The 27,989-nt window shown below is 30.9% G+C and overlaps 2 protein-coding genes across 2 annotated transcripts; both read left to right on the top strand.

Moving 5' to 3' along the window:
- Positions 1–5,803: 5,803 nt before the first annotated feature.
- On the top strand, positions 5,804–8,993 carry LOC139859863 (uncharacterized). The gene is made up of 6 exons (XM_071848630.1): positions 5,804–6,034; positions 6,119–6,208; positions 6,257–6,885; positions 7,261–7,333; positions 7,445–7,529; positions 8,023–8,993. Exons 1-6 carry the CDS (start codon positions 5,804–5,806, stop codon positions 8,991–8,993), a joined length of 2,079 nt encoding a protein of 692 aa, XP_071704731.1.
- A 138-nt stretch (positions 8,994–9,131) lies between these two features.
- On the top strand, positions 9,132–9,467 carry LOC139859862 (secreted RxLR effector protein 161-like). Its single transcript, XM_071848629.1, has one exon. The coding sequence runs from the start codon at positions 9,132–9,134 to the stop codon at positions 9,465–9,467; it is 336 nt and encodes a 111-aa protein (XP_071704730.1).
- Positions 9,468–27,989: the final 18,522 nt, after the last annotated feature.

The raw sequence follows: 27,989 nt of genomic DNA, 5'->3' as shown, positions 1-27,989 counted from the left end.
TGTATTCTAATATATTATGTAATCTTGGGATACCATAGATACGTATGCAAATATTTTGACATATCATATCGACCCATGTATATATATTATTTGGAACAACCATAGACACTCTATATGCAGTAATGTTGGAGTTAGCTATACAGGGTTGAGGTTGATTCCAAAAATATATATACTTTGAGTTGTGATCTAGCCTGAGATGTGTATACACTGGGTCGTGGATTGATTCAAGATAATATATATCGATTTATTTCTGTACATCTAACTATGGACAACTAGTTGTAGGTTATTAACGAGGACAGCTGACTTAATACAGTCAAATCTTTAAAACATAATAAAAATGGTTGTAATTATATTTTGATCATACTTTGATATATATGTACATATTTGTATAGGTTCGTGAATCGATCCGTGGCCAAGTCTTATTTTCGAGGAAGGAAATATCTGTGAAAGTGAGTTATAGTCCCACTTTTAAAATCTAATATTTTGGGATGAGAATACATGCAGTTTTATAAATGTTTTACAAAATAGACACAAGTAATTGAAACTACATTATATGGGTGAATGATCGAAGCTGAATATGCCCCTTTTTGCTTGGTAACCTAAGAATTAGTAAACCGATCTACTAATTGACGCGAATCCTAAAGATAGATCTATTGGGCCTAACAAACCCCATCCAAAGTGCCGGATGCTTTAGTACTTCGAAATTTATATCATATCCGAAGGGTGTCCCGGAATAATGGGGATATTCTTATATATGCATCTTGTTAATGTCGGTTACCAGGTGTTCACCATATGAATGATTTTTATCTCTATGTATGGGATGTGCATTGAAATATGAAATCTTGTGGTCTATTGTTACGATTTGATATATATAGGTTAAACCTATAACTCACCAACATTTTTGTTGACGTTTAAAGCATGTTTATTCTCAGGTGAATACTAAGAGCTTCCGCTGTTGCATACTAAAATAAGGACAAGATTTGGAGTCCATGTTTGTATGATATTGTGTAAAAACTGCATTCAAGAAACATATGTCGATGTAATATATTTCTATTGTAAACCATTATGTAATGGTCGTGTGTAAACAGTATATTTTAGATTATCATTATTTGATAATATACCTAATGTTTTTAAAACCTTTATTAATAAAATAAAGGTTATGATTATTTTAAAAATGAATGCAGTCTTTGAAAAACGTCTCATATAGAGGTCAAAACCTCGCAACGAAATCAATTAATATGGATTGTTTATAATCAATATGAACGGGACATTTCAACTACTGCATGACACTACTATCTACTACAGTTTGTGTACTGCAATAGACTACCTAGGTTATTGTTGATGCTATTTCTTGCAACATTTATGCTATCCGTTGTACCGACTTGGAAAATTTATCTTTTCTAGTTCAGATATTTTTCTGAACCTTTTTTTCACTCGTCTAACCTTAAGAACTAGTAATGTAATCCACCTGTTGCTACCGTTCCACCGTTCCAGAGATCGAAACATTACTTCACGGAATCTAGGAAGAGTACCCCTCAGATTACACGCCCACTAAAGTTGATCTTCGGAGGAGGAGATATGTGAGGACTTGTCGGAGTAACCGCACCTCGCCCCACCCCCCGAGCTCAACCCTAATTAGCCACGTACAATGTATGAATATTAGAAGGTTGTTCAGTTTCTGCAAGTTGACCCGTATCCCGTACGCTTTCATGACCGTCACTTATCTCTTTCATCCTTCACCACTACTCAACGATCTAACGACACTTCTGGACTTAGGTCCCTAACACTCTTAGGCATTGGAGAATTCGGGGAGGCATCTCCTTTCACAAGGTCAGAGTGTCTTCTACTGATGCTCAGCCATACCCAAAGACTTGGGAGTCGCCTCAAGACATATCGTATTACTACTTGCTACACGTACAACTCGACACGAGACCCAGATTAAATTTCTAGAAAGGAACCTAATGACATTACCTGAATCTGAACATTTGGAAGAAAATTTTGGGACATTTAGGCATTGATGCATGACCTACGTAACCTACGCACCCACACTGAGAAGCCGTGAGATTAATTATGTTGATTTTGTTTTGAGATAGCATAGATAAAGCACCGTTAGATGAAATTGAGTAGAACTTGAAGTGATCACGTTACATTGACCATATGGAGTGATATTGGAATGAACGTACGATTTAGTACAATATATTGACACCCGGCCAGCGTGATTATATTGAAGTAAATCATGCAGAAGTTCCAATGTTACTACATAAGGAATATGAAGTGATTTTAAGAAAATTTTGGTAGGAACCACTTGAGTATACGCATTATGGTCTGTTAGAGGTAGGGAAAGAATAACCACGTAGCCCAGATACTGTACAAGAAGGGCCTTGATTGCAGAATTGATAACTCGAAAATTTGTTATAGATATAGCCACCCTGGACACATAAGAAAAAGTTCTCAAATAGGAAAAACATTGGACTTACTTGTGGTAGAGCAATCGTTATCTCAGCTATGGAGACTCGCATGGATCCTGATTTTAGTTAGAGTACGTTTCTTCACAACGTTTTATTATCTCGAAGTTGTTTAATACTAGAGCGATAGAAACCGTATATCTAAGAACCTTAGTGTTATGACTAATAAGCCATTAACAACCATGAAAATTAAGTATTCTATAGGAAAAGCTAATGGTTAGCTGGCAGAGATAGAGGAGTAATTTAAGGTAGTACCTTAAAATTAACGGGTGGGTCATCTGAAGATGACCTCATGTCAACAAAACTTGGAAGTTTTAAAGTAGTAGTTGGAAAGGATTAGTTACCTACGCACAAGCATATGTTATTTGAGAAGATTGATATAATTTTTCAAGGTAGTATAATAAGATTTGGTTGAACCTTAAGATTAACCTAACACCCATCAATTTGGGAAGCTTGATGTAATAGTTGGAATGGACTTTAGGATTAACCTAATACAATTCAAGTTAGGAAGCTTTGATGTAATAGTTGGAATGGACTGGCTTTCAAGGATGAAAGCGAAAGTTATTTATAGTGAGAAGATTATTCGTATACCTCGCGAGAATGGTGAGCCATTAATAGTTTACGGGGAGAGAAGTAGCCCGAAGCTGAACCTTATTAGTTGCATGAAGGCACAAAAGGTCATGAGAAAAGGACGTTTTGCTATTTTGGCACATGTGAAGAAATTGGAGACTGAGAAGAATATTGCCCAAGAACGCTCGAACGTTATCGTCTCTCGATCCGAGGTTAAAGAGACCGGACACCGATATTTTGTTGGTTATTAATGCCCAAGACACAACTTATGTCTATACTACTAATAACATTTGAACCTATAGGGTCACACACAATGAGCAAATAAATATCAATTGCATATTTGAATATGATTTGAATAATTTTAACCCTATTATATATGTTTTGACATTATTATTTGATTGAAGTAATAATATTACAAATATATATAAATGATAAAAAGTAAAATTTGTTACTTGATTCTATCTTGTAATTTAATTATATAATGTGCAAGTATACATTATCTTAGTCATATCATTAAAGGCTATACAGACACATTATTTATTCAACCTTTTAAAAGATAAATGTGTATTATAAACTTATAATGGATGTGATGATAACCTTATACTAATTGGTGGAAGAAAAGCAAAAGTGAAATGATGAATCATGATAGCTTAGTTGTGGTTTTCTTTAAAATGAAAGAATACATACGGATACTTGTATTTTTTTGAAGAAAACATATTTTGCAAGTATTATCAAACATATTCTTTTAGTTACTTACAAAAGATTCTAAGTTTTCTTTCAAGTTGAAAGAGTTACTAAAACAAGATAGTTTTAGAAAATAAGAAATAAGAAAGATTGTTTCTTATACTTGTTTTCAAGGGTTATAAAGGACTAGCATCCGGTTGATATTGGAGTTTGTTTTCGTGTGGATTATCGATAGAGGGAGGCTACTTTGGCTCCTACATTCTTAGCATACAATCTTCTCAAGTTCAAAGTTTTCAAAGGTTGTAGTCTTTAAACTCACTCTTTATTATTTAGTTTTCTTAACAACATGCAATTGGATCCTTGGTGGGGAGTTTTTGAAAGGTTTAAAAATTGTTGTACATGCTTCCGCTGCTAAATAGTATTATGAAATTTCATACAAAACACTTCAGTGGTATCAGAGCCGCTTTTGCATGTGTTAAGAAACTTATGTTATATACAATAAGAACTTGTTCTTATTATTAAAAATGAACAACTTTTTTTTTCTAAAAAGGAAAAGTTGTAGATTTCTAAAATGCAACTTAGTTATTTTATTTGCTACAACCATTCCTTTTACATGCATGTATGGTTGTAGAAGTTGCTATATATATATATATATATATATATATATATATATATATATATATATATATATATATATATATAAATAGTTGATATATTAAGTTGCATAGTGCATAGAAAGCCTTTAGACCATTTTGTGATGTTTGGTTGTGTTGAAATTCGATTGGGTTGTAAATTATTCTTTCATTTATAATGGTTTGTAATAATTTTATTTTTCATGTTTTGTTTAATTTTGAGATGTAAAAGTATTAGTGTAGACTTGTATATTTTATCTATAAAAATGTAACAACACATGAAGAAAATTCAAGATGGAGTTCTAAGCAATTTTGGAGCCATTTGCAACACCAAATGTTGACTAGGCAAGTGGGAGCTTCAAGACATCACAATAAAGCATGGATATTTGTTATGTCCTTAGATTGACCCGGTCCCTTCATTTGGCTCACGAAAACCGATTAGGAAAAGGCTTGGCTATGCACTTATTAATTGTTGTGTTTATGTTTGTATGTTGCATGTTTGAATATAGGATATTTGCATGCTAGAAAATAATTTTTTTTTAACAAATCAAACACAAATAAGAGTTTGGTAAATTTATATATAATTTTGAAAATGGTTTTTTGTAAAAGTATAAAATGAGTTTTAATAAAAATGAGTTTTTACATAAAGCTCAAAGTTAACATTAAAATTATGAATTTAATAAATTTAAACCAAACTCTTGTATAAAGTTTTAAATAAAATGAGTTTTATTAGAAACTAAAATTGGTCTTAAGTTAGCGCGCTCAATGTATACATATTAATATAGGATATTAGTTTAAAATTGGACACGCCGTGAGTGACTAAAATAGAGATTCTATAAACTTAAGACCAACATATAAAATATGATTTTATCTAAAGTATATGTATAATATATTGTTGAATGCATGCAACAATTATTATACGAAATGTTTTGTCAAATTGAAATAATACAAAACACAAAATCCCTTTTAAAATGTAAGTTTATGCCATCCTTTTTAAGACACTCGCTTGTCATTTGTACGTCGTTGTGGAGAGAGCATCATCCAACCACCATGGTCGTCTTGTGATTACCGAGATGGTGTTTCGCGATTCCCATGACAGTCTTGGGCTGAACATCATAGTTTTTAAATAGGACAACTTAATTGGTGCTTCTTGTGGAGAGAGCATGAGCCAAACACAAGAGGCCCAAGGCATAGATGGGATTAAACATACCAGTTGACAATTGTTGTTAAAGATCCCATTAAGATATAGATATTGTATTAGACTTGCAATTGGTAATCGCTACCTACCTTGTTAATTTAAACTTAGTGGAGAGAGCATCAGCCAACCACTCAAGGTTAAATGTAACTTGGATTCTAGCCTTTAACAAATTAATTTTTCATAACAAAGTTAGGGTAATTAATTATTAAAGGATCAAATATTAAAATACTAAAAGAACTTTGTTAATTTTGTAGATGTCACCCAATGCAACTACACCCGTTCACCACCTTTCTCTAAGATCTGTCTTAGAGAAGGAAAAACTCAATGATACGAACTTCTTAGACTGGTATCGTAATTTGAGAATTGTTCTCAAAGTCGAAAAGAAGTCGTATATACTTGATGGACCCGTTCCCGAGGAACCCCCTACTAATGCCACTAAGAGCATCCGAGATGCTTGTACTAAGCATATGGATGACTCCACAGAGGTAGCATGCCTCATGTTAGCCACCATGATTCCAGACTTGTAAAAGGACCTGGAACATCATGACGCCTTTGAGATGCTTAAGCAGCTAAAGGAAATGTTCCAGCAACAAGCTAGGCAACAACGCTTTGAAACTGTCAGAGCGTTACACGCATGCAAGATGACAGAGGGGACATCTGTAAGCTCTTATGTTCTAAAAATGAAGAGCTACATAGATTAACTTAAGAGGCTTGGATCTTCCATTGGTCCTGAGTTGGCAATAGACTTGATCCCCAACTCACTACCAAAGTCATATGACCAGTTCGTCTTGAACTACAATATGAGCAATTTGGAGAAATCTATCTCAGAGTTGCATTTAATGCTTAAGACTGCCGAGAAGAATATTCCATCCAAAACCTCTAAAGTCCTCATGATTCGGGAAGGAAAAATCAAGAAGCCACAAGCCAAAGGCAAAGGTAAAGGCAAACCTAAGAGTCAGGGCAACTACAAAGGCAAAAAGTTTATCCCAAAGGATTCTGTCAAGAAGAAAGAAAAACCTGCCAAAGATGCCACTTGTTTCCATTGTGGAGAAATTGGTCATTGGAAGCGAAACTGCCCGACTTATCTTGCAGAGCTGAAGAAGACAAAGGCTAGCAATGCTAGCACCTCAGGTATCTATATGATAGAACTATTTGTTTTCTCTAGTAATTCATGGGTATTTGATACTGGTTGTGGAACTCACATTTGTAATAATGTGCAGGGACTAAGAAAGATTAAGAAGCTGAAACCAGGCGATTTGGTATTACATGTTGGCAACGGAGCACATGTTGCGGTCGTAGCAATAGGCACTTATGAACTTTTATTACCAAATGACATGTATTTAATATTAAATAATTGTTATTATGTCCCTAGTCTAACTAGGACCATTATTTCAGCTGCACATTTGTATGAATTCGGTTATTCGTATGTTTTTCCTAATGGTAATATTTCAGTTTTCAATAAAGATGTTTTTTACTTTGAGGCACGGCCTCACAATGGCATATATGAAGTTAACATACAAGATTCATCCAATAATAGTTCTATGTATAACATAAACACCAAAAGATCCAAGCATGACTTGAATCAAACTTATCTATGGCATTGTCGTCTTGGTCACATAAACAAGAAATGCATAACCAAACTCTAATCTGATGGAATTTTAAAATCAACTAACTCTGAGTCATTTGATGTATGTGAATCTTGTTTAAGCAGGAAGATGACAAAGGCACCTTTCTCCAGTTCCGGAGAAAGAGCAAAGGATCTTTTGGGACTTATACATTTCGATGTATGTGGTCCTTTTAGAACTATGTCAAGAAATGGTGAAAGATACTTCATTACATTTACTGATGATTTCAGTAGATTTGGTTATGTTTACTTATTGAAACATAAACATGAGGCATTTGAAACATTCAAAGTGTTTCAAAATGAGGTTCAAAATCAGCTAGGCAAAACGATAAAGGTTCTTCGATCGGATCGAGGAGGTGAGTACTTGTGTCAAGAGTTTGACGATCAACTAAAGAATTGTGGAATTATTTCACAACGCACTCCACCCGGAACACCACAACATAATGGTGTTTCTGAGAGGAGGAATCGAACCCTACTTGATATGGTTCAATCTATGATGAATCATACTTCACTTCCTCCATCTTTCTGGACCTATGCCTTATTATATGCTGCTCGCATACTAAATATGGTACCAACCAAAAAGGTAAATAAGACACCATATGAGTTATGGCATGGAAAGGTTCCAAATTTATCTTATTTGAAAGTTTGGGGTTGCGAAGCTCATGTTCGACAAGAAACTTCCAACAAACTTGATCCCAGATCTATCAAATGCATTTTTGTGGGATACCCAAAAGATTCTATGGGATATTATTTCTACAATCCTACCGAGAACAAAGTGTTTGTTTCTAGACACGCTACTTTTCTAGAAAAAGGAGTTTCTATTAAATAAAGCAAGTGGGAGTAATGTAGAACTTGAAGAAATTCAAGAATCACAAAATATCACACCTGAGGTTGGCACTAGCTATCAACAAATTGTTGAAGAACCTGAACAATTGGTTGCTCAAGAACCTGAAGTAACACAAGACATTCGTAGATCTAGTAGACCTCGTCATAGTCCCCAAAGATATGACGACATTTTCTTAGTGGATGAAAGTGAGCCCACTAACTACAAAGATGCTACATTAGATCCTGAATTTAAGAAATGGAATGAAGCCATGAATGAAGAGATGCAGTCCATGTATGACAACGAAGTATGGGACTTAGTTGATCTACCTCCTGATAGCAAGGCTGTTGGGAGCAAATGGATTTTCAAGAAGAAAACCTATATGGACGGAAATGTACATACATTTAAGGCAAGACTAGTGGCGAAAGGCTTCACTCAAACTCATGGTGTTGATTATGACGAAACTTTCTCTCCAGTAGCCATGCTAAAATCAATTAGAATACTCATCGCCATAGCCGCATATTATGACTATGAGATATGGCAAATGGATGTCAAAACCCCATTCCTTAATGGATACTTAAGTGAAGATGTCTATATGGAACAACCAGAAGGTTTTGTAAATCCTAAGTATCCTAATAAAGTGTGTAAGCTTAAAAGAGCCATTTACAGATTAAAGCAAGCATCTAGAAGCTGGAATCTTCGTTTTGACGAGAAAATAAAAGAGTTTGATTTTATCCAAAATGAAGATGATATATGTGTTTACAAAAGGGCTAGTGGGAGCATAGTAGTATTTTTAATCTTATATGTAGATGATATACTACTTATTGGAAATGACATCCCAACTTTACAAAAGGTAAAGTCTTGGCTTGGGAAGTGTTTTCAAATGAAAGATCTTGGCGATGCTGCTTATATTCTAGGAATAAAAATTCATAGAGATAGATCAAAGCGGCTAATCGGCTTGAGCCAAAGTGCATATATTGAAAAGATTCTAAAATGATTCAAGATGCAAGATTCCAAACGCGGATTTTTGCCAATGTCACATGGTAAAATATTGAGCAAGTCTCAAAGTCCTAGCACAAATGATGAGCTTAGACGAATGAATTGAACTCCATATGCTTCTGCAATTGGATCCATTATGTATGCCATGTTATGCACAAGACCAGACGTATCGTATGCTTTGAGCATGACGAGTAGATACCAACAAAATCCGGGTGAAAGCCACTGGATGGCTGTCAAGAACATCCTAAAGTACTTGAGAAGGACTAAAGATATGTTCTTAATTTATGGTGGTGTGGAAGAAGATCTTACTGTAAAGTGCTACACAGATGCTAGTTTCCAAACTGATAGAGATGATTCACGATCACAATCTGGATATGTCTTTATCTTGAATGGAGGAGCTATAACTTGGAAAAGTTCTAAGCAGAAAGTAGTTGCACAATCTACTACAGAAGCTGAATACATTGCTGCATAGGAGGCAGCACAAGAGGCTGCATGGATAAAAAAGTTCATTGCTGATTTAGGGGTGATACCAAGCATAGAAGACCCCATAGAAATATTTTGCGACAACAATGGTGCTATTGCTCAAGCAAAAGAACCTAGATCGCATCACAGCACCAAACATATCCTTAGGAGATTCAACTACATACATCACATAGTGGGAGATGGAGATGTTTGTATTCGTAAAGTTCACACAGACTAAAACCTTGCTGATCCTTTTACAAAGGCTTTGGCACAATCAAAACACGAGGGTCATGCTCGGTGCATAGGGCTTCGTAATGTTAATGATTGGAATGATTTGTAATTTAGTATTATGATATTTTGGAACATTTATGCAACATTTATCTTAAATGATATGATGTATTAGGATATAATCATCCTCATTAATAATTGTTGTGTTCCTTATTAGTATGTTTAAATCCTTGAATAACATTGTTATTCTAAAACGTCCATAGTCGATCACAATTATGGGAATAGTTGTGAGTTAAGACTAATGTGAATAAGTTGGTTGACTTTCATGAAGATGAAAGTAGAGCAAGGGAGTTGCAACCAAATTCACCTATGTTTATTAGAGAATAAACATTGGACATGACCCGCTTTCAAGATCACTTCATGGATCGATGTCATAAGTGATTCTTGAAAATGGTAATATGTTTATATCCTTAGACCGTAGATACATATTGGGTCTTAAGTGTGAGGATTGTTATACTTTAACATAGTCAAACATTGTTCTTTAGCCAGGCAATCATAAAAGCTATTGTTAAGTATAATATGAGACACAAGAGCGACGTGTGTAGTCTAGATGGGATTTGTTCCTCTTATCTGGATAAGAGATTGACATCTATGGGCCCCTCGATGATTTAAATTGATTAAGATGCGTGGCCACGCTCAAACTATATTGATGTATTCAATGGTGTTTGTTTTATCATTTTCAATCTTGATCGAGTAACATAATGTATGAGCTAAATATGAGATTGATTGCTATCCATGTCTCATGCTCAACGTGATGTCAGTAACAAAGGGATAACTGATACCTTACCTATATATTGATTTGAAGAAGTAACTTAAGAATCAATGGATGCTCGGAATGACATTTTTCATGTGTTGTTAGGGGCAGTGGCATGTTGCTAGACGTTTACCACTGTCTGTGTTGACATATGTTGAATCTTGTGCAAGTGGGAAATTGTTGATTATTAATGCCCAAGACACAACTTATGTCTATACTACTAATAACATTTGAACCTATAGGGTCACACACAATGAGCAAATAAATATCAATTGCATATTTGAATATGATTTGAATAATTTTAACCCTATTATATATGTTTTGACATTATTATTTGATTGAAGTAATAATATCACAAATATATATAAATATAACAAGTAAAATTTGTTACTTGATTCTATCTAGTAATTTAATTATATAATGTGCAAGTATACATTATCTAAGTCATATCATTAAAGGCTATACATACACATTATTTATTCAACCTTTTAAAAGATAAATGTGTATTATAAACATATAATGGATCTCATGATAACCTTACACTAATTGGTGGAAGAAAAGCAAAAGTGAAATGATGAATCATGATGGCTTATTTGTGGTTTTCTTTAAAATGAAAGAATACATACGGATACTTGTATTTTTTTTGAAGAAAACATATTTTGCAAGTATTATCAAACATGTTCTTTTAGTTACTTACAAAAGATTCTAAGTTTTCTTTCAAGTTGAAAGAGTTACTAAAACAAGATAGTTTTAGAAAATAAAAAATAAGAAAGATTGTTTCTTATACTTGTTTTCAAGGGTTATAAAGGACTAGCATCCGGTTGATATTGGAGTTTTTTTCGTGTGGATTATCGATAGAGGGAGGCTACTTTGGCTCCTACATTCTTAGCATTCATACTTCTCAAGTTCAAAGTCTTCAAAGGTTGTAGTCTTTAAACTCACTCTTTATTATTTAGTTTTCTTAACAACATGCAATTGGATCCTTGGTGGGGAGTTTTTGAAAGGTTTGAAAATTGTTGTACATGCTTTCGCTGCTAAATATTTTTATGAAATTTCATACAAAACCCTTCATATTTCACTGGAAGAATTTGGGTACCTAGTTCTGGGGATTTACGAGGCCTTATTCTAGACGAGACCCATAAGTCACGGTATTCGATTCATCCCGAAGCTGGTAAGATATACCACGATCTCAAGGAAAAATATTGGTGGCTGATAGTACTCCAAATGAACATATATTTAGGAGCAATATCCTTCCAATATGTAAAGCTTTTAGTTGCAATTGTTCTATTTTTATGTAATATTCGTTTAAATAAATAAGTGCGAAGACAAAAGAAGAAAACGATGATTTGAAGACGCAAATGACCAAAAAGCTCAAATGTTCAAGTTAAACTCCAAGTGGTACCAATTATTGATAATTAACGTCTAAATATTGATAAGAGTACAAGTCGCGAAACGCAAAGTACAAGATATCTAAGCGTACGAAAGGACGTTCAAAAATCTAGAACCGAGACATAAACCGAGCATCAATGCGCGAGTCAACGGACCTAAAATTACAAGTCAACATTGCACAAGAATATAATATTATATATATATAATTATATAAAATTATATATTATATTATATATATTAAATAATCGAGCATCCCACGTTTTAAAAGCAAAATATCTGAGTACAGCTGGCCATGCGATCGCATGGCCAGGAAGAAGAAAAATCATGAAACCGCATAGCTTCAGAATCCTGGCTAAGTCTATAAATTTAGCAATTTTTGGACGAGTTTACACACCACAATTTTCTTTCTTCCTCTGTAAAGAATTATATATATTTATATTTATAATTTTAAGTTTAAGTTAAGTTTAATAATAATTGGGTTATTGTAAGAAATGTTTTACGGGTTTTAAAAGTCGGAACTCTGTCCGTGTAACGCTATGCGATTAATAACCACTGTAAGCTATGTTCTTCCTTTTTAAATTAATGTATCGTAACTAAGTTATTATTATGCTTATTTAAATCAAAGTAATCGTGATGTTGGACTAAATATTAAGATGGGGTTATTGGATTTTGTACCATAATTAGGGTTTGGACAAAAGACCGACACTTGTGGACATTGGACTATGGACTATTAATAGATGGGGGGTATTGTCTAATCAAATGACAACTCAATAGAATCTGTCGAACCTATCTTCAAATTAGTTAATCTAATAATTATTAAATGATTATGAATGTCCTATTTAGTGACGTTTATACGACATCTTTTACAAATCATTTAATTAATCAATTAGATTGGGTAATTTATTATTCATTATGGCCAAGTGAATAAATTAATGTATCATGGATTAATTAAAATAGGGGTGGATTACATACAAGGGTAATTGGTGTAATTGTTAACAAGGACAATTAATCCAGAGAAATAAATTAAAATCAAAATGTCAAACATCATGATTGCGAAAGTTTAAATAAGCATAATTATTTTATTGTATTTCTCATCGTACTTTTAATTATTGTCATTTTATTATTCGCAATTTTAATTATCGCAACTTTAAATATTGTTATTTATTTTACGCATTTAAATTATCATCATTTATCTTTACGCTTTTAAACGGTAAAACCCCCTTTTTGTATATATATATATATATATATATATATATATATATATATATATATATATATATATATATATATATATATATATATATATATATATATATATATAGTTTTTAAAAATATAGTACGTAATCATTAGCTTCCTTTGAAATGAACCAGACTTACTAAAAACTACACTACTCTACGATTAGATACACTGCCTATAGTGTTGTAGCAAGGTTTAGGTATATCCCATCCATAAATAAATAATTAAAACTTGTGTAAATTGTATCATACTTCGTATTGAAAATAATAGTATTTCGTATACCTCCGCTCACACATCAAGTTTTTGGCGCCGCTGCCGAGTACTCGGTGAAAAATGCTATATTATATTAAAACTATATTTTTGTAAAAATATATTATTTCTTATTTCGTAAAAATATTTTGTATTTATTATAAGTGTTAAAAAATAATAATAAAAATATAAAAATATATATATATATTTTTTTTCTATAAGAAGTATTTTTATTTTTAGATTTTTAAAATGTAAGTTTATTTTCAATATATTAATATTTTTGTAATATTTAGAAAATTAAATCATAAAAATAATTAAATTTTAAACGGGACGAAACAAATTGGGCTTTCGAATCATTTCTGGATTACTGGCCCATGCGACCGCATGAGCCTGCAGGCATTATCTCATGCGATCGCATGAGATGATGTGACAGGCCTGACCTCGGACCACATTAATTACGAAGTAGGTTTAATTTTTATTATTATTATTTAAATCAATTAGGGTTTATTTTTAATAATATTTAGTTTTAATTTTTAATTAAATTTGTATTTTAAGTTTTAGTTATTATTATTTACATATTTATATTAATACTTTTATATAAATAATATAAAAATAATATTTTTATAAAAATTGTATTTTTATATTTTCAGTTTTATATTTTGTATCTTTTTATTTGTTTAAATTCATAATTCTTATTTTTGTCGTTTGTAATATTAGTTTCGTAGTTATAGATTTGCCGTAGATTTTTAGCTTTTAAGACTTTGCCGTAAAATCCCTTAAGTGCTTTTTCTTTAGAATTAAGATTTGGGCGCTTTAAATTTTGCGACGCCGTTTTAAATTTTAGTGCCTTTTAAGTAATTGCCGTTTTTCGAATAGAATTGCATTTAAGTTTTAATACCTTTAGGCGCAACTTTTTAGATTTAATTTTTAGACTTTTAAGTTTCGACGTTTTTTCTTATTTCTATTTTTTGACGTTTTTCGACGCGTGCTTTTTCTTTTTCATTTCTACGCTCTAGTTTTTAGGACATATAATTTTTAATCTTTAAATTTCGACGAAAAATTATTTTAAGCGATTAAATCAATAGACATCCAAATTTTCTAGTTTGTAGTAATAGTTGAATTTGTTAGTGGCGAGTTGTGGGCTTCCGATTTAAAGGGTCCTGGCTACCTGCTGCATCTATTGGCTATTCGAAACGAGGGTAAAATCAAAAAAGTCTATTAATTTGATAACTTATATAATTTTTATATTTATAACTAATAGGATATTCAGTGAATGCACCGAGCAAAACGTTCACCACCTTTCATACGTTCACCACATGTAACCCGATCAAGACATCTAGCCAATATTATCACCGTTGAATTTTCTTTAGAATCATCGTCAAGTCGAATAAGTACTCCAATTCAAAAATCCGATAATCCATTTTTGAACCCGACTTCACAATTGAGAACCCGGAGGATATTCAAGGACAATTCCAAGATCCTGAACCACTAATCATTCCTCCTGAACCAGAAACCGTTAAATCAGAATCTTCTAGTGATTCAGATTCAACAAATTCAAATATGGAAGTAACGAAACCTCAAAGTATGGAAGACCGAATGAGAGCCATACGCACGGGCCAAGGTCACGCCATTATTCAGCCAGATGTTAATGCGCCAGATTTTGAAATCAAAAGACAAATCCTACACATGGTCACTAATCAATGCCAATTTAGTGGTACAACAAAAGAAGATCCAAACGAACATCTTCGAACTTTTAATAGGATTTGTAATCTATTCAAAATCCGAGAAGTTGAGGATGAAACTATTTATCTTATGCTGTTCCCCTGGACGTTAAAAGGAGAAGCCAAAGATTAGTTAGAATTACCTGAAGGAGCAATTGATACATGGGATGTTTTAGTTGAGAAATTTCTTAAAAGATTCTTTCTAGCATCTAAAGCCGTGAGACTTCAAGGAGAAATTGTCACATTCATGCAAAAGCCAAATGAAACGTTATATGAGGCGTGGACAAGATTCGGAAGGATGTTGAGAGGATGTCCTCAACACGGTTTAGATACTTTTCAAATAGTGCAAATCTTCTATAAAGGCATCAACCTCACCACACGAAAAGACATCGACACAGCAGCTGGTGGTTCCATTATGAAGAAAACCGCAACTGAAGCTCAAAATATAATTGATAACACAGCCTCCCACTCTCATGAGTGGCATCAAGAAAAAGATATCTTTCATTCATCTAAAGCGGCTAGAGCCGATTCTAGCCATGACTTTGATTCTGTTTCCGCAAAAATAGATGCTTTCGAGAGACGAATGGAAAAGATGAATAAAGATATTCACGCAATACGAATCAGTGGTGAGCAATACGGTGGACCACACTTAACAAAAGATTGTCACATTGAACAAACCATGGAACAACGTGAGAATGTTTCCTATATGAACCAAAGGCCGGGAAATAATTATCAAAATAATTATCAACCGCCAAGGCCAAACTTCAATCGAAATCAAAACATTCTTTACAATCTAAATGGACCCAACAATAACTCATACAGCCAACAAGGTCTGAATAACCAACCAACTCAAAACAACACTTTCAATCAACAAAGACCTAGCTTGTATAAACCATCACAACTGAAAGGACCCGTTCATATACATTATAAACGATTCATAATAGTTGATTACATTGCGAGGTATTTGACCTCTATATGATACACTTTACAAACATTGCATTCGTTTTTAAAAGACAACTTTCTTTACATCGAAAATTGACAGGCATGCATACCATTTCATAGTATCCACTATCCAACTATAAATTGATTTAATAATAATCTTTGATGAACTCAATGACTCGAATGCAACGTTCTTCGAAATATGCTATGAAAGACTCCAAGTAATATCTTTAAAATGAGCAAATGCACAGCGGAAGATTTCTTTAACACCTGAGAATAAACATGCTTTAAAGTGTCAACCAAAAGGTTGGTGAGTTCATTAGTTTATCATACTCATTTATTTCCATCATTTTAATAGACCACAAGAATTTCATTTTCAGTTCTCATAAATATACGTCCCATGCATAGAGACAAAAATAATCATTCATATGGCGAACACCTGGTAACCGACATTAACTAGATACATATAAGAATATCCCCTATCATTCCGGGATCCTCCTTCGGACATGATATAAATTTCGAAGTACTAAAGCATCCGGTACTTTGGATGGGGTTTGTTAGGCCCAATAGATCTATCTTTAGGATTCGCGTCAATTAGGGTGTCTGTTCCCTAATTCTTAGATTACCAGACTTTAATAAAAAGGGGCATATTCGATTTCGATAATTCAACCATAGAATGTAGTTTCAATTACTTGTGTCTATTTCGTCAAACATTTATAAAAGCGCATGTATTCTCAGTCCCAAAAATATAAAGGGTAAAAAGGCAATTGAAACTCACCATACTGTATTTCGTAGTAAAAATACATATAACGTCATTGAACAAGTGCAAGGTTGGCCTCGGATTCACGAACCTAAATTAATTATATATATTTATGTGTTGGTCAATATTTGTCTAACAAATTAGGTTAAGTCATAGTGTACCACAATCCTAATGCTCGAGACTAATATGCAAAAGTCAACAAAAGTAAATTTGACTCAAAATAATTTCCAAAAATCTATACATGATTAGTATATAGTTTAAATATCGTCGTTTTATATTTTTAAATATTTTTAAAAGATTTATTAGAGTAAATAATATAATTTATTTATTAATAAATAAAATTTTATATTAAATTTATATAATAAAATATACTTTTATATATATTAAGTAATAAAATTTATAGGGTTCATTTAATATCATAAAGATAATATGATAGGTATTATTAAAGTAAGTTATTACACGTAGTAAAATATGTTTGTATCACATATTTATTTGATAAAATAATATCTATAATGATAGTAAGTAAAAGTTGTATTATTTTGTAATAATAATAATTATTATAAAAATATCAATATTTATAATTACTAAGATAACATTATGATAAAACGATAATTCTAATTATGATAACTTTAATATTTACGATAATTTTTAAAATTATCTTTAAAATAATAATTCAATTTAAAATAATAATAATAATGATATTTTATAGTAACAATGACATTTCTACTAAAATGATAATTTTTGTTAAAATGATAGTTTTAATACTAACGATACTTTTAATAATAATAGTAATGATAAAAATAATAAGAACAATAATTTTATCTAAATCAATATCTTATAATATTTTAATTTCATCATGATACTCTTACTCATTATTTCCTAATCGTTTCGTTTAATAGCTTTTAATCGTCTTTTATATCGTGTTCATAATAATGATAATAATAGTAATCAAAATAATTAGGTGTTACAAATATTTGTTTTAATTACACTAATATTAATAATGATAGTTACTATAACATTATTAACGATAATACTAATAATTATCTTAATGATAATATAGTAATAATAATAATAACAATAATAATAACCATTTTTAAATAATGATATATATATATATATATATATATATATATATTAATAATGATAATAATAATAATAATAATAATACTAATTATAACTTTAACGATAATAACGATAGTAATAATAAAAAAAATAACAATTTTTAATGATAAATCCCTTTTATTGATAAAGATAATAATAATGATAATAATAAGATAAAACTAGAACGACGATAAAAACGACGATAATAATAATCATTTTTAATAAAAATATCGAAAATTCAATTGATTATAACTTCTAATCCGTTCATCGAAACCATTCGATATCTAAAGGAAAAGTTCTTAATTTTTCGCTAGCTTTCCAAGGACATGCATATCTTATACCTTATCTCAACCGCAAGTGTAACTAATTCAAGATTCAACCTAACTTGTCTAAGGGCAATATCAAAAGTACAAGCATGCATAATCCTAAATACTCGAGCACTAGTCAGGGATACACTATTAGTATGTAAAAGTTAAATTATGAGTACTCACGTATCAATATTGAGATTCAATATTGCAGGAAAGGTACGTAGATGCAACGAAAATGATAAACACTATATTGACCTTACGAGCATACCCATGAACCATACTCAATCACCTCCATAGCTATAACCCATAATTTCCTTAATCCTATCCTACTCGAAAAACAATTTCGAAATCACTCAGACAGCACTCCGTCGTAATATTTTATGTATACTAATAATATCTTGAAATAATACGGAGTAAATATATATATGTAAATCGATTGAGAGAGTTTAGAGAAAAATATTTTCAAGTTTCTATGAAATAATGAAACATATTGAATTCTATTTATAATAGATTTATGAATTATTAAAGTGAATTATTAAAGTATGAATTATTAAAGTGAATTATTAAAGTATGAATTATTAAAGTGAATTATTAAAGTATGAATTATTAAAGTAAATTATTAAAGTATGAATTATTAAAGTGAATTATTAAAGTTAAAGTAAAGTAAAAATAAAGTAAAGGTAAAGTTTAAGTATAGTAAAAGTATAAAACTATGTACGTATAATATGCGTATAAATATATATAATATTAATTTAAATCGTTATATATATTTAATAAAATAAAATATAAATATCGTTATCTTTATCATACTAGTTAAGTAATGAGTTGTCAAAAGTGGTTCTAGATATTTATAAAAGTTATATACGTTTTAATAATAAAGTTCTTTTTAAACTGAAAACGTTTTTGTACGTTTGAAACTAAATAGATCAATCGAGTCTTTATGAGATTCAATCTTCCACTATCCTTTGTCTAGTTCTCAATGATTGACAATTTGTTCTTATTTATAAATCACTTTACAATTTTTCGAATATTGTTAAAATGGAAAGATTTCTCAAATCAACGTGGGCCTTTCAACAAAGACTTGTAATCATAATTCAATATATCTGATAATTCAATCATTTGATCTTATCTTCTAATTCCATTGATAAACATTTTGAAACTGATACAATCATATAAAGTATTTAATCTAATATTTTGTTTACGTTTCAAGTTATAATATATATACACATATACATATATAATCATATTCGTTTAATGGTTCGTGAATCGTTGGAACTTGGTCGAGGTTGAATGAATGTATGAACATAGTTTAAAATTCTTGAAATTTAACTTAACAAATATTGCTTATCGTGTTGGAAACATATAAAGATTAAAGTTTAAATTTGGTTGGAAATTTTCGGGTTGTCACAGTACCTACCCGTTAAAGAAATTTCGTCCCGAAATTTGAGTGGAAAGGTCATGAATGATAATAAGTATGTTTTCATGATGCATACGGGCTGAAAATTAGAGTTTTATCATCAGCGAATAATTTGGATAAACAATCCATTTATATGAAGAGTACGAATGAAGCTAACATAGAAGAGTGAAATGAGTAAGTGTAAATTTATCTTATCATTTGACGTAGATATGATTGATTCCCAGATTTCAAGGGATTTGAAGAAAATCTTCTTAATAAGATTTGACTCTCCGGTAATCAAGGGAATTAGGATCCGCTTTAAATGCGATCGTCCATTTTAATTGTTTTGTCGGAGATTTTCTTATAAATTTACCTCCTTCGTTTCTTTACAACTCACACCTTCTGTTGATGCATTTTATGCAAGTCCCTAGACATCTACCCACGTCCATTGCAGGTACAACAGTTTACAGGCCACCATGATTGCTCGTTATTATCCTATCCGTGTTTGTATGTGGTTACAGGAATTGCAGGAACGAGATTTAGATGTTTGACTATGTTAGACTTAGTCAGACGTACGAGTGAAGCCTCACTAGTACGGCTGACAGGCTCATACGCACGGTTGATGCTGAGCTAGGTCACAATTACAATCTAAATGAGAAGACACGAGTGAGTGATCACTCGTACGGCTGATGAAGACAACTCGTACGTGTGATGAATGAATCATATGGGTGAGTCAACAGCAGGGGTATATAAAGTCTTATGTTCTTCATTTTAGGTTAAGCCTCTCATTTGTTACACACACTCAGATCTAGTGAGCTCCTCCGATTCTCTCTCAGTCCAAATCTCCTAGGTTGTGAATAATAGCTCTAGGTGTTGATCTAATCACACTTGATTTAGTTGTGGTTTGACTAAATTAATCAAAAAAAAAAAAACTTAACCTATTCACTAGAGGGTTTGATTCACTTATTCTGCCATTGTGTGAGTTAAATCTATTGATTTCTAAGTTCCTAGTCATGTTTCATCACCTTCTATTCTTTCCCCCTCAACTCATATTTTAAAGTATTCATCAATATGCTCCATCCAGTTCTGATTCTCGATATACTTCTAACTTTCATATCGGTCATTCTTCTTTTTCATCTACCGCCGGAAGAATCTATTTACTTCTACTATACTCTTGGGTTTATAGTGTTTCTAGTTCTCCCGTGTCTTTATATTGCTATATGCATCGATATATATGGTTTATAATTTATGGTTTGTCGTTGGGCTTTATATGTTCCCTTATATTTCAAAGTCTCTGCTTCTGTCTTCTATAATCATTATCATTCACAGTTAATGCTCTCTTTTATTTGCTGCAATTTATACCCCAATTTCTATTTCGGAGTTTTGTCCTTTCGTTTCTTCTTCTTGCGATTAAGCACCGCTTGTAATGGTCCAGAATTCACAGATACGAATTTCGGAATGAACATTGTTAATGTTCTAGGAAGGAAATTGTGATGGCACGATCTTGACTTGTCAAATTACTAGAATACCTTGGAAAAGGCCGAATCATCAAGAAATATTTTCTTGATATTTTAGAGGTTAAATAGAATACAAGAGTCGTATAACATGGCACATGATGATGTTATGATCTGTGAATCATCACGTTCTATTTAGAAACTCAGCATGACTTACTGTAATATAATCACATTGATCAAGTGTCATTATATTATACTAATTCATGCTTCAGTTCCCAACACTACTTCAAAATATTCCTATTTTAAACTTGAATGTTTCAGAATTTAGAAACTAAAATAGTTTCTTTTATGATGTAATACAGATAGCGCGAAGAGGTAAATGATTTCAAATAAGAAAAATTAAGAAAATATCTTCAGAAATATGGAGGATATTTATAATGAAAGATATGATGATATTTTAGAATTTCTAATATCAGAGGATGATGAAGAATATTGTCCGCAGGGGTTTATAGTCAGGAGAAAGGTATTCGTTAATGACTTCAGCAGGTACTGAATCATTTGGATCCTTTGAAGTCAGGTTCAGTCTTTGTAATTTGTCCACAGCCTCATTCCTACTTTGCTCAATCCGTTTTCCAGTTCCAAAACTTCTCTTTTTCTGCGCTTTGCCAGCACACTTCATCATTATCATCCAGCTTTTACCGTTTAAAGTCGTTTATAGTTTTTGCTGCTTCATCAGCATTTTTTTTTTTCCATTTTCGGAGAACCAATTCGTAGTTCGGAGTGTTTTTTAGAAACTTCACATTCAAATTAAGTCCAGAAGATAGACGTTATATATACACATATAACTGTTGGCGTAGACATGCTGCGAGATTTCAAAATACTGATTGCTAATTCCCAATGATTCGTATGGTAATTCTCATTACAAGATGCGAATGAGTAAATGATGGGGTTTCAATGAATAATTATAATGACTTCTTGGAGAGGATAAAGTCAAAGGGTAATGAAGTTGTTGGTACATCTGCTAATAATGTGGTGGAATGTAAAAGGTTCCCTGGTAACGTTGGTGTATATCTCAAGGTTATAATAAGGTTAGTCTGACTGAAAAGTCGAAGTTGATTTGCTGGAGCTGTGACAAAACTGGCTACTTTGAATAGGAGTCGCAAAGTTATTTTTGCTAATAAATGCCAAAGAATCTGACGCGGATACGTTGTCTAAACTTTTACTTTGGTTTCAAGAGTTTTTCGGGTACATAACTGTGGGTAACATGTGGTTGGATCATTATCTCCATTGCTCATCATTCGAAGTGTCTTCAGAAATTTTCGAAGGTTTTGAACACAGATTGTAATCGTTAACATACATTTGATATTCTAACACAGTTTTGAAGTCAAAATATAGCTTGTGAAAGATGTAAGGATCTAAGAGTGATGATTCTGGTCATATCTCAAGTTGAATTTTGAGATTTCAAAATCAGAATATGTAATTAAATTTTGAATGAGTATGGTTGTTTTGATTTCTATAAAATAATGTATATTGTTGTGAAAGTAGGGAGTATAATGGATGATTTGCTGAATCAGATTCGAAGAATGTAACATATTAATTGTGAATTTATATATCTCTCGGGTATTACCTACCCGTTAAAAAAAATTTCACAATTAATATTTTGTACAAAAGAATTTTATTACAGTCTTTATGAAAATATATATATGTATATTTTCTTCAGATGTAACATAGATTTAATGAGTTAATGTTAAATTAAACTCATTTGATTTACGGTTGAAACTAGAATTGAATATTCCCTAAAGGCTTTAAAAAGTACATAACTTTTACGCAGTATTTCTTTAATGACATTGAAATTATGAATCAATACTTCGTTATTTGTTGATGTATGATGTTCGGTTCGTGGAATTCTTGTGAATTTCGCAAAGTACGAATGATGTTATCTGAAAAGTTTCGGGTACATCGATGATGAAAGTGTAAAATCAAATATATACTTGATTTATTATGAATTAGAATTTGTTGAATTGCGACAGAGATTGTAGTTAACGGTGGTTAAGTTGCGGCCGAAGGACGTACATTATTGCATATTTGTAATATGAATTAACCGAGTAGTTAAGATTCACACACAATAGCTTAGCACGGAAAGATTTATTTCAATATATATATATATATATATATATATATATATATATATATATATATATATATATATATATATATATATATATATATATATATATATATATATATATAGATCAAAAGATTTCGTAGATTACGGAGGACTTTGCGAGATATGTCAGGCAAAGTTTAAAGTAACAGATACGATAAGATATGATTTAGCAGATATGCTAAGATATGAATTTTTTTGTCTATACACTATTCATGCAATCAATGCAGCAAGACGTGTCTTAGACTAAAAATGATAAGCAGGTAATTTCCTGAGGATGATAAGTAGTTAATTTTTGACACAAAATGATAAGTAAAACTTTTGACATGCAGACACGGTCGAAGTCCAGACTCACTAATGCATCCTATCGACTTATCAGTTAGACACACTAATGCAGACCTGGTTCGCTAAGACCACCGCTCTGATACCAACTGAAAGGACCCGTTCATATACATTATAAACGATTCATAATAGTTGATTACATTGCGAGGTATTTGACCTCTATATGATACATTTTACAAACATTGCATTCGTTTTTAAAAGACAACTTTCTTTACATCGAAAATTGACAGGCATGCATACCATTTCATAGTATCCACTATCCAACTATAAATTGATTTAATAATAATCTTTGATGAACTCAATGACTCGAATGCAACGTTCTTCGAAATATGCTATGAAAGACTCCAAGTAATATCTTTAAAATGAGCAAATGCGCAGCGGAAGATTTCTTTAACACCTGAGAATAAACATGCTTTAAAGTGTCAACCAAAAGGTTGGTGAGTTCATTAGTTTATCATAATCATTTATTTCCATCATTTTAATAGACCACAAGAATTTCATTTTCAGTTCTCATAAATATACGTCCCATGCATAGAGACAAAAATAATCATTCATATGGCGAACACCTGGTAACCGACATTAACTAGATACATATAAGAATATCCCCTATCATTCCGGGATCCTCCTTCGGACATGATATAAATTTCGAAGTACTAAAGCATCCGGTACTTTGGATGGGGTTTGTTAGGCCCAATAGATCTATCTTTAGGATTCGCGTCAATTAGGGTGTCTGTTCCCTAATTCTTAGATTACCAGACTTTAATAAAAAGGGGCATATTCGATTTCGATAATTCAACCATAGAATGTAGTTTCAATTACTTGTGTCTATTTCGTCAAACATTTATAAAAGCGCATGTATTCTCAGTCCCAAAAATATAAAGGGTAAAAAGGCAATTGAAACTCACCATACTGTATTTCGTAGTAAAAATACATATAACGTCATTGAACAAGTGCAAGGTTGGCCTCGGATTCACGAACCTAAATTAATTATATATATTTATGTGTTGGTCAATATTTGTCTAACAAATTAGGTTAAGTCATAGTGTACCACAATCCTAATGCTCGAGACTAATATGCAAAAGTCAACAAAAGTAAATTTGACTCAAAATAATTTCCAAAAATCTATACATGATTAGTATATAGTTTAAATATCGTCGTTTTATATTTTTAAATATTTTTAAAAGATTTATTAGAGTAAATAATATAATTTATTTATTAATAAATAAAATTTTATATTAAATTTATATAATAAAATATACTTTTATATATGTTAAGTAATAAAATTTATAGGGTTCATTTAATATCATAAAGATAATATGATAGGTATTATTAAAGTAAGTTATTACACGTAGTAAAATATGTTTGTATCACATATTTATTTGATAAAATAATATCTATAATGATAGTAAGTAAAAGTTGTATTATTTTGTAATAATAATAATTATTATAATAATATCAATATTTATAATTACTAAGATAACATTATGATAAAACGATAATTCTAATTATGATAACTTTAATATTTACGATAATTTTTAAAATTATCTTTAAAATAATAATTCAATTTAAAATAATAATAATAATGATATTTTATAGTAACAATGACATTTCTACTAAAATGATAATTTTTGTTAAAATGATAGTTTTAATACTAACGATACTTTTAATAATAATAGTAATGATAAAAATAATAAGAACAATAATTTTATCTAAATCAATATCTTATAATATTTTAATTTCATCATGATACTCTTACTCATTATTTCCTAATCGTTTCGTTTAATAGCTTTTAATCGTCTTTTATATCGTGTTCATAATAATGATAATAATAGTAATCAAAATAATTAGGTGTTACAAATATTTGTTTTAATTACACTAATATTAATAATGATAGTTACTATAACATTATTAACGATAATACTAATAATTATCTTAATGATAATATAGTAATAATAATAATAACAATAACAATAACCATTTTTAAATAATGATATATATATATATATATTAATAATGATAATAATAATAATAATAATACTAATTATAACTTTAACGATAATAACGATAGTAATAATAAAAAAATAACAATTTTTAATGATAAATCCCTTTTATTGATAAAGATAATAATAATGATAATAATAAGATAAAACTAGAACGACGATAAAAACGACGATAATAATAATCATTTTTAATAAAAATATCGAAAATTCAATTGATTATAACTTCTAATCCGTTCATCGAAACCATTCGATATCTAAAGGAAAAGTTCTTAATTTTTCGCTAGCTTTCCAAGGACATGCATATCTTATACCTTATCTCAACCGCAAGTGTAACTAATTCAAGATTCAACCTAACCTGTCTAAGGGCAATATCAAAAGTACAAGCATGCATAATCCTAAATACTCGAGCACTAGTCAGGGATACACTATTAGTATGTAAAAGTTAAATTATGAGTACTCACGTATCAATATTGAGATTCAATATTGCAGGAAAGGTACGTAGATGCAACGGAAATGATAAACACTATATTGACCTTACGAGCATACCCATGAACCATACTCAATCACCTCCATAGCTATAACCCATAATTTCCTTAATCCTATCCTACTCGAAAAATAATTTCGAAATCACTCGGACAGCACTCCGTCGTAATATTTTATGTATACTAATAATATCTTGAAATAATACTGAGTAAATATATATATGTAAATCGATTGAGAGAGTTTAGAGAAAAATATTTTCAAGTTTCTATGAAATAATGAAACATATTGAATTCTATTTATAATAGATTTTTGAATTATTAAAGTGAATTATTAAAGTATGAATTATTAAAGTGAATTATTAAAGTATGAATTATTAAAGTGAATTATTAAAGTATGAATTATTAAAGTGAATTATTAAAGTATGAATTATTAAAGTGAATTATTAAAGTTAAAGTAAAGTAAAAATAAAGTAAAGGTAAAGTTTAAGTATAGTAAAAGTATAAAACTATGTACGTATAATACGCGTATAAATATATATAATATTAATTTAAATCGTTATATATATTTAATAAAATAAAATATAAATATCGTTATCTTTATCATACTAGTTAAGTAATGAGTTGTCAAAAGTGGTTCTAGATATTTATAAAAGTTATATACGTTTTAATAATAAAGTTCTTTTTAAACTGAAAACGTTTTTGTACGTTTGAAACTAAATAGATCAATCGAGTCTTTATGAGATTCAATCTTCCACTATCCTTTGTCTAGTTCTCAATGATTGACAATTTGTTCTTATTTATAAATCACTTTACCATTTTTCGAATATTGTTAAAATGGAAAGATTTCTCAAATCAACGTGGGCCTTTCAACAGAGACTTGTAATCATAATTCAATATATCTGATAATTCAATCATTTGATCTTATCTTCTAATTCCATTGATAAACATTTTGAAACTGATACAATCATATAAAGTATTTAATCTAATATTTTGTTTACGTTTCAAGTTATAATATATATACACATATACATATATAATCATATTCGTTTAATGGTTCGTGAATCGTTGGAACTTGGTCGAGGTTGAATGAATGTATGAACATAGTTTAAAATTCTTGAAATTTAACTTAACAAATATTGCTTATCGTGTTGGAAACATATAAAGATTAAAGTTTAAATTTGGTTGGAAATTTTCGGGTTGTCACAGTAACAAACCGAAGAGAAAAAGTCAAATCTAGAAGAAATAGAACAAAAGCTAGTTGAATCTCAAACACAATTTATTGTAACTCAAACCCAAATGAATGAGAGGTTTGATCAGTCATTTAGAACTCAACAAGCTTCCATTTTGAATATAGAAAAACACATAGGTACTCTTGCTAGCATAATGAGTGAGAGGGAACAAGGAAATCTACCGAGTAATAATGAAGTAAATCCTCGGAATGATAATGTTAATATGATGTCAACAAATTCTGAAAAACCAACACCAGAAGATGGGAAGGTTTTAGATGTGAGTAACAATGAAGAAGTTACAACACCACCACCACTCGAGTATGTAAAGCCAGTGGTGGCACCATACAGACCACCCATCCCGTTTCCAAGAAAGGGAGTTGAGTATAAGCAAGTAATAGGTAATAAAGTTTGTGACACCCTTGGGAAGAAGAAGAAGAATAAGAAAGTACAAGAAATAAAAACCGTAAAAATAAACCCGGTGAAGACAGTTCCACCGAAACTTCCACCCAGGTTGGGTGATCCGAGTGAATTTATTGTTCCTTGTCTACTTAGTGATTGTGTCATGTATGATGCACTAGTAGATTTAGGTTCAAGTGTGAGTATTATGCCACTTTCATTATATAAGAGATTAGGAGTAGGTGAGTTAAGTCCAACGAAGATGAGTGTTCGGCTCTTTGATCAAACCATTAGGCACCCAGTTGGAATTGCTGACAACCTAC

This window comes from Rutidosis leptorrhynchoides, chromosome 7 (genome assembly GCF_046630445.1).
Source record: "Rutidosis leptorrhynchoides isolate AG116_Rl617_1_P2 chromosome 7, CSIRO_AGI_Rlap_v1, whole genome shotgun sequence".
NCBI lineage: Eukaryota > Viridiplantae > Streptophyta > Magnoliopsida > Asterales > Asteraceae > Rutidosis > Rutidosis leptorrhynchoides.
The sequence above is the reverse complement of the archived record's forward strand: the minus strand, read 5'-3'. Positions and strand labels throughout refer to the sequence as shown.

What these genes read in the sequence shown, in the direction of transcription:
- LOC139859863 (XM_071848630.1), top strand. Translation starts at nt 5,804, where the DNA reads ATGTCACCCAATGCAACTACACCCGTTCACCACCTTTCTCTAAGATCT. An exon ending in AGATGACAGAGGGGACATCT is followed by an intron (nt 6,209 to 6,256) that starts GTAAGCTCTTAT and finishes GATTAACTTAAG; the next exon opens with AGGCTTGGATCTTCCATTGG. An exon ending in TGGGACTTATACATTTCGAT is followed by an intron (nt 7,334 to 7,444) that starts GTATGTGGTCCT and finishes CATAAACATGAG; the next exon opens with GCATTTGAAACATTCAAAGT.
- LOC139859862 (XM_071848629.1), top strand. Translation starts at nt 9,132, where the DNA reads ATGTATGCCATGTTATGCACAAGACCAGACGTATCGTATGCTTTGAGC.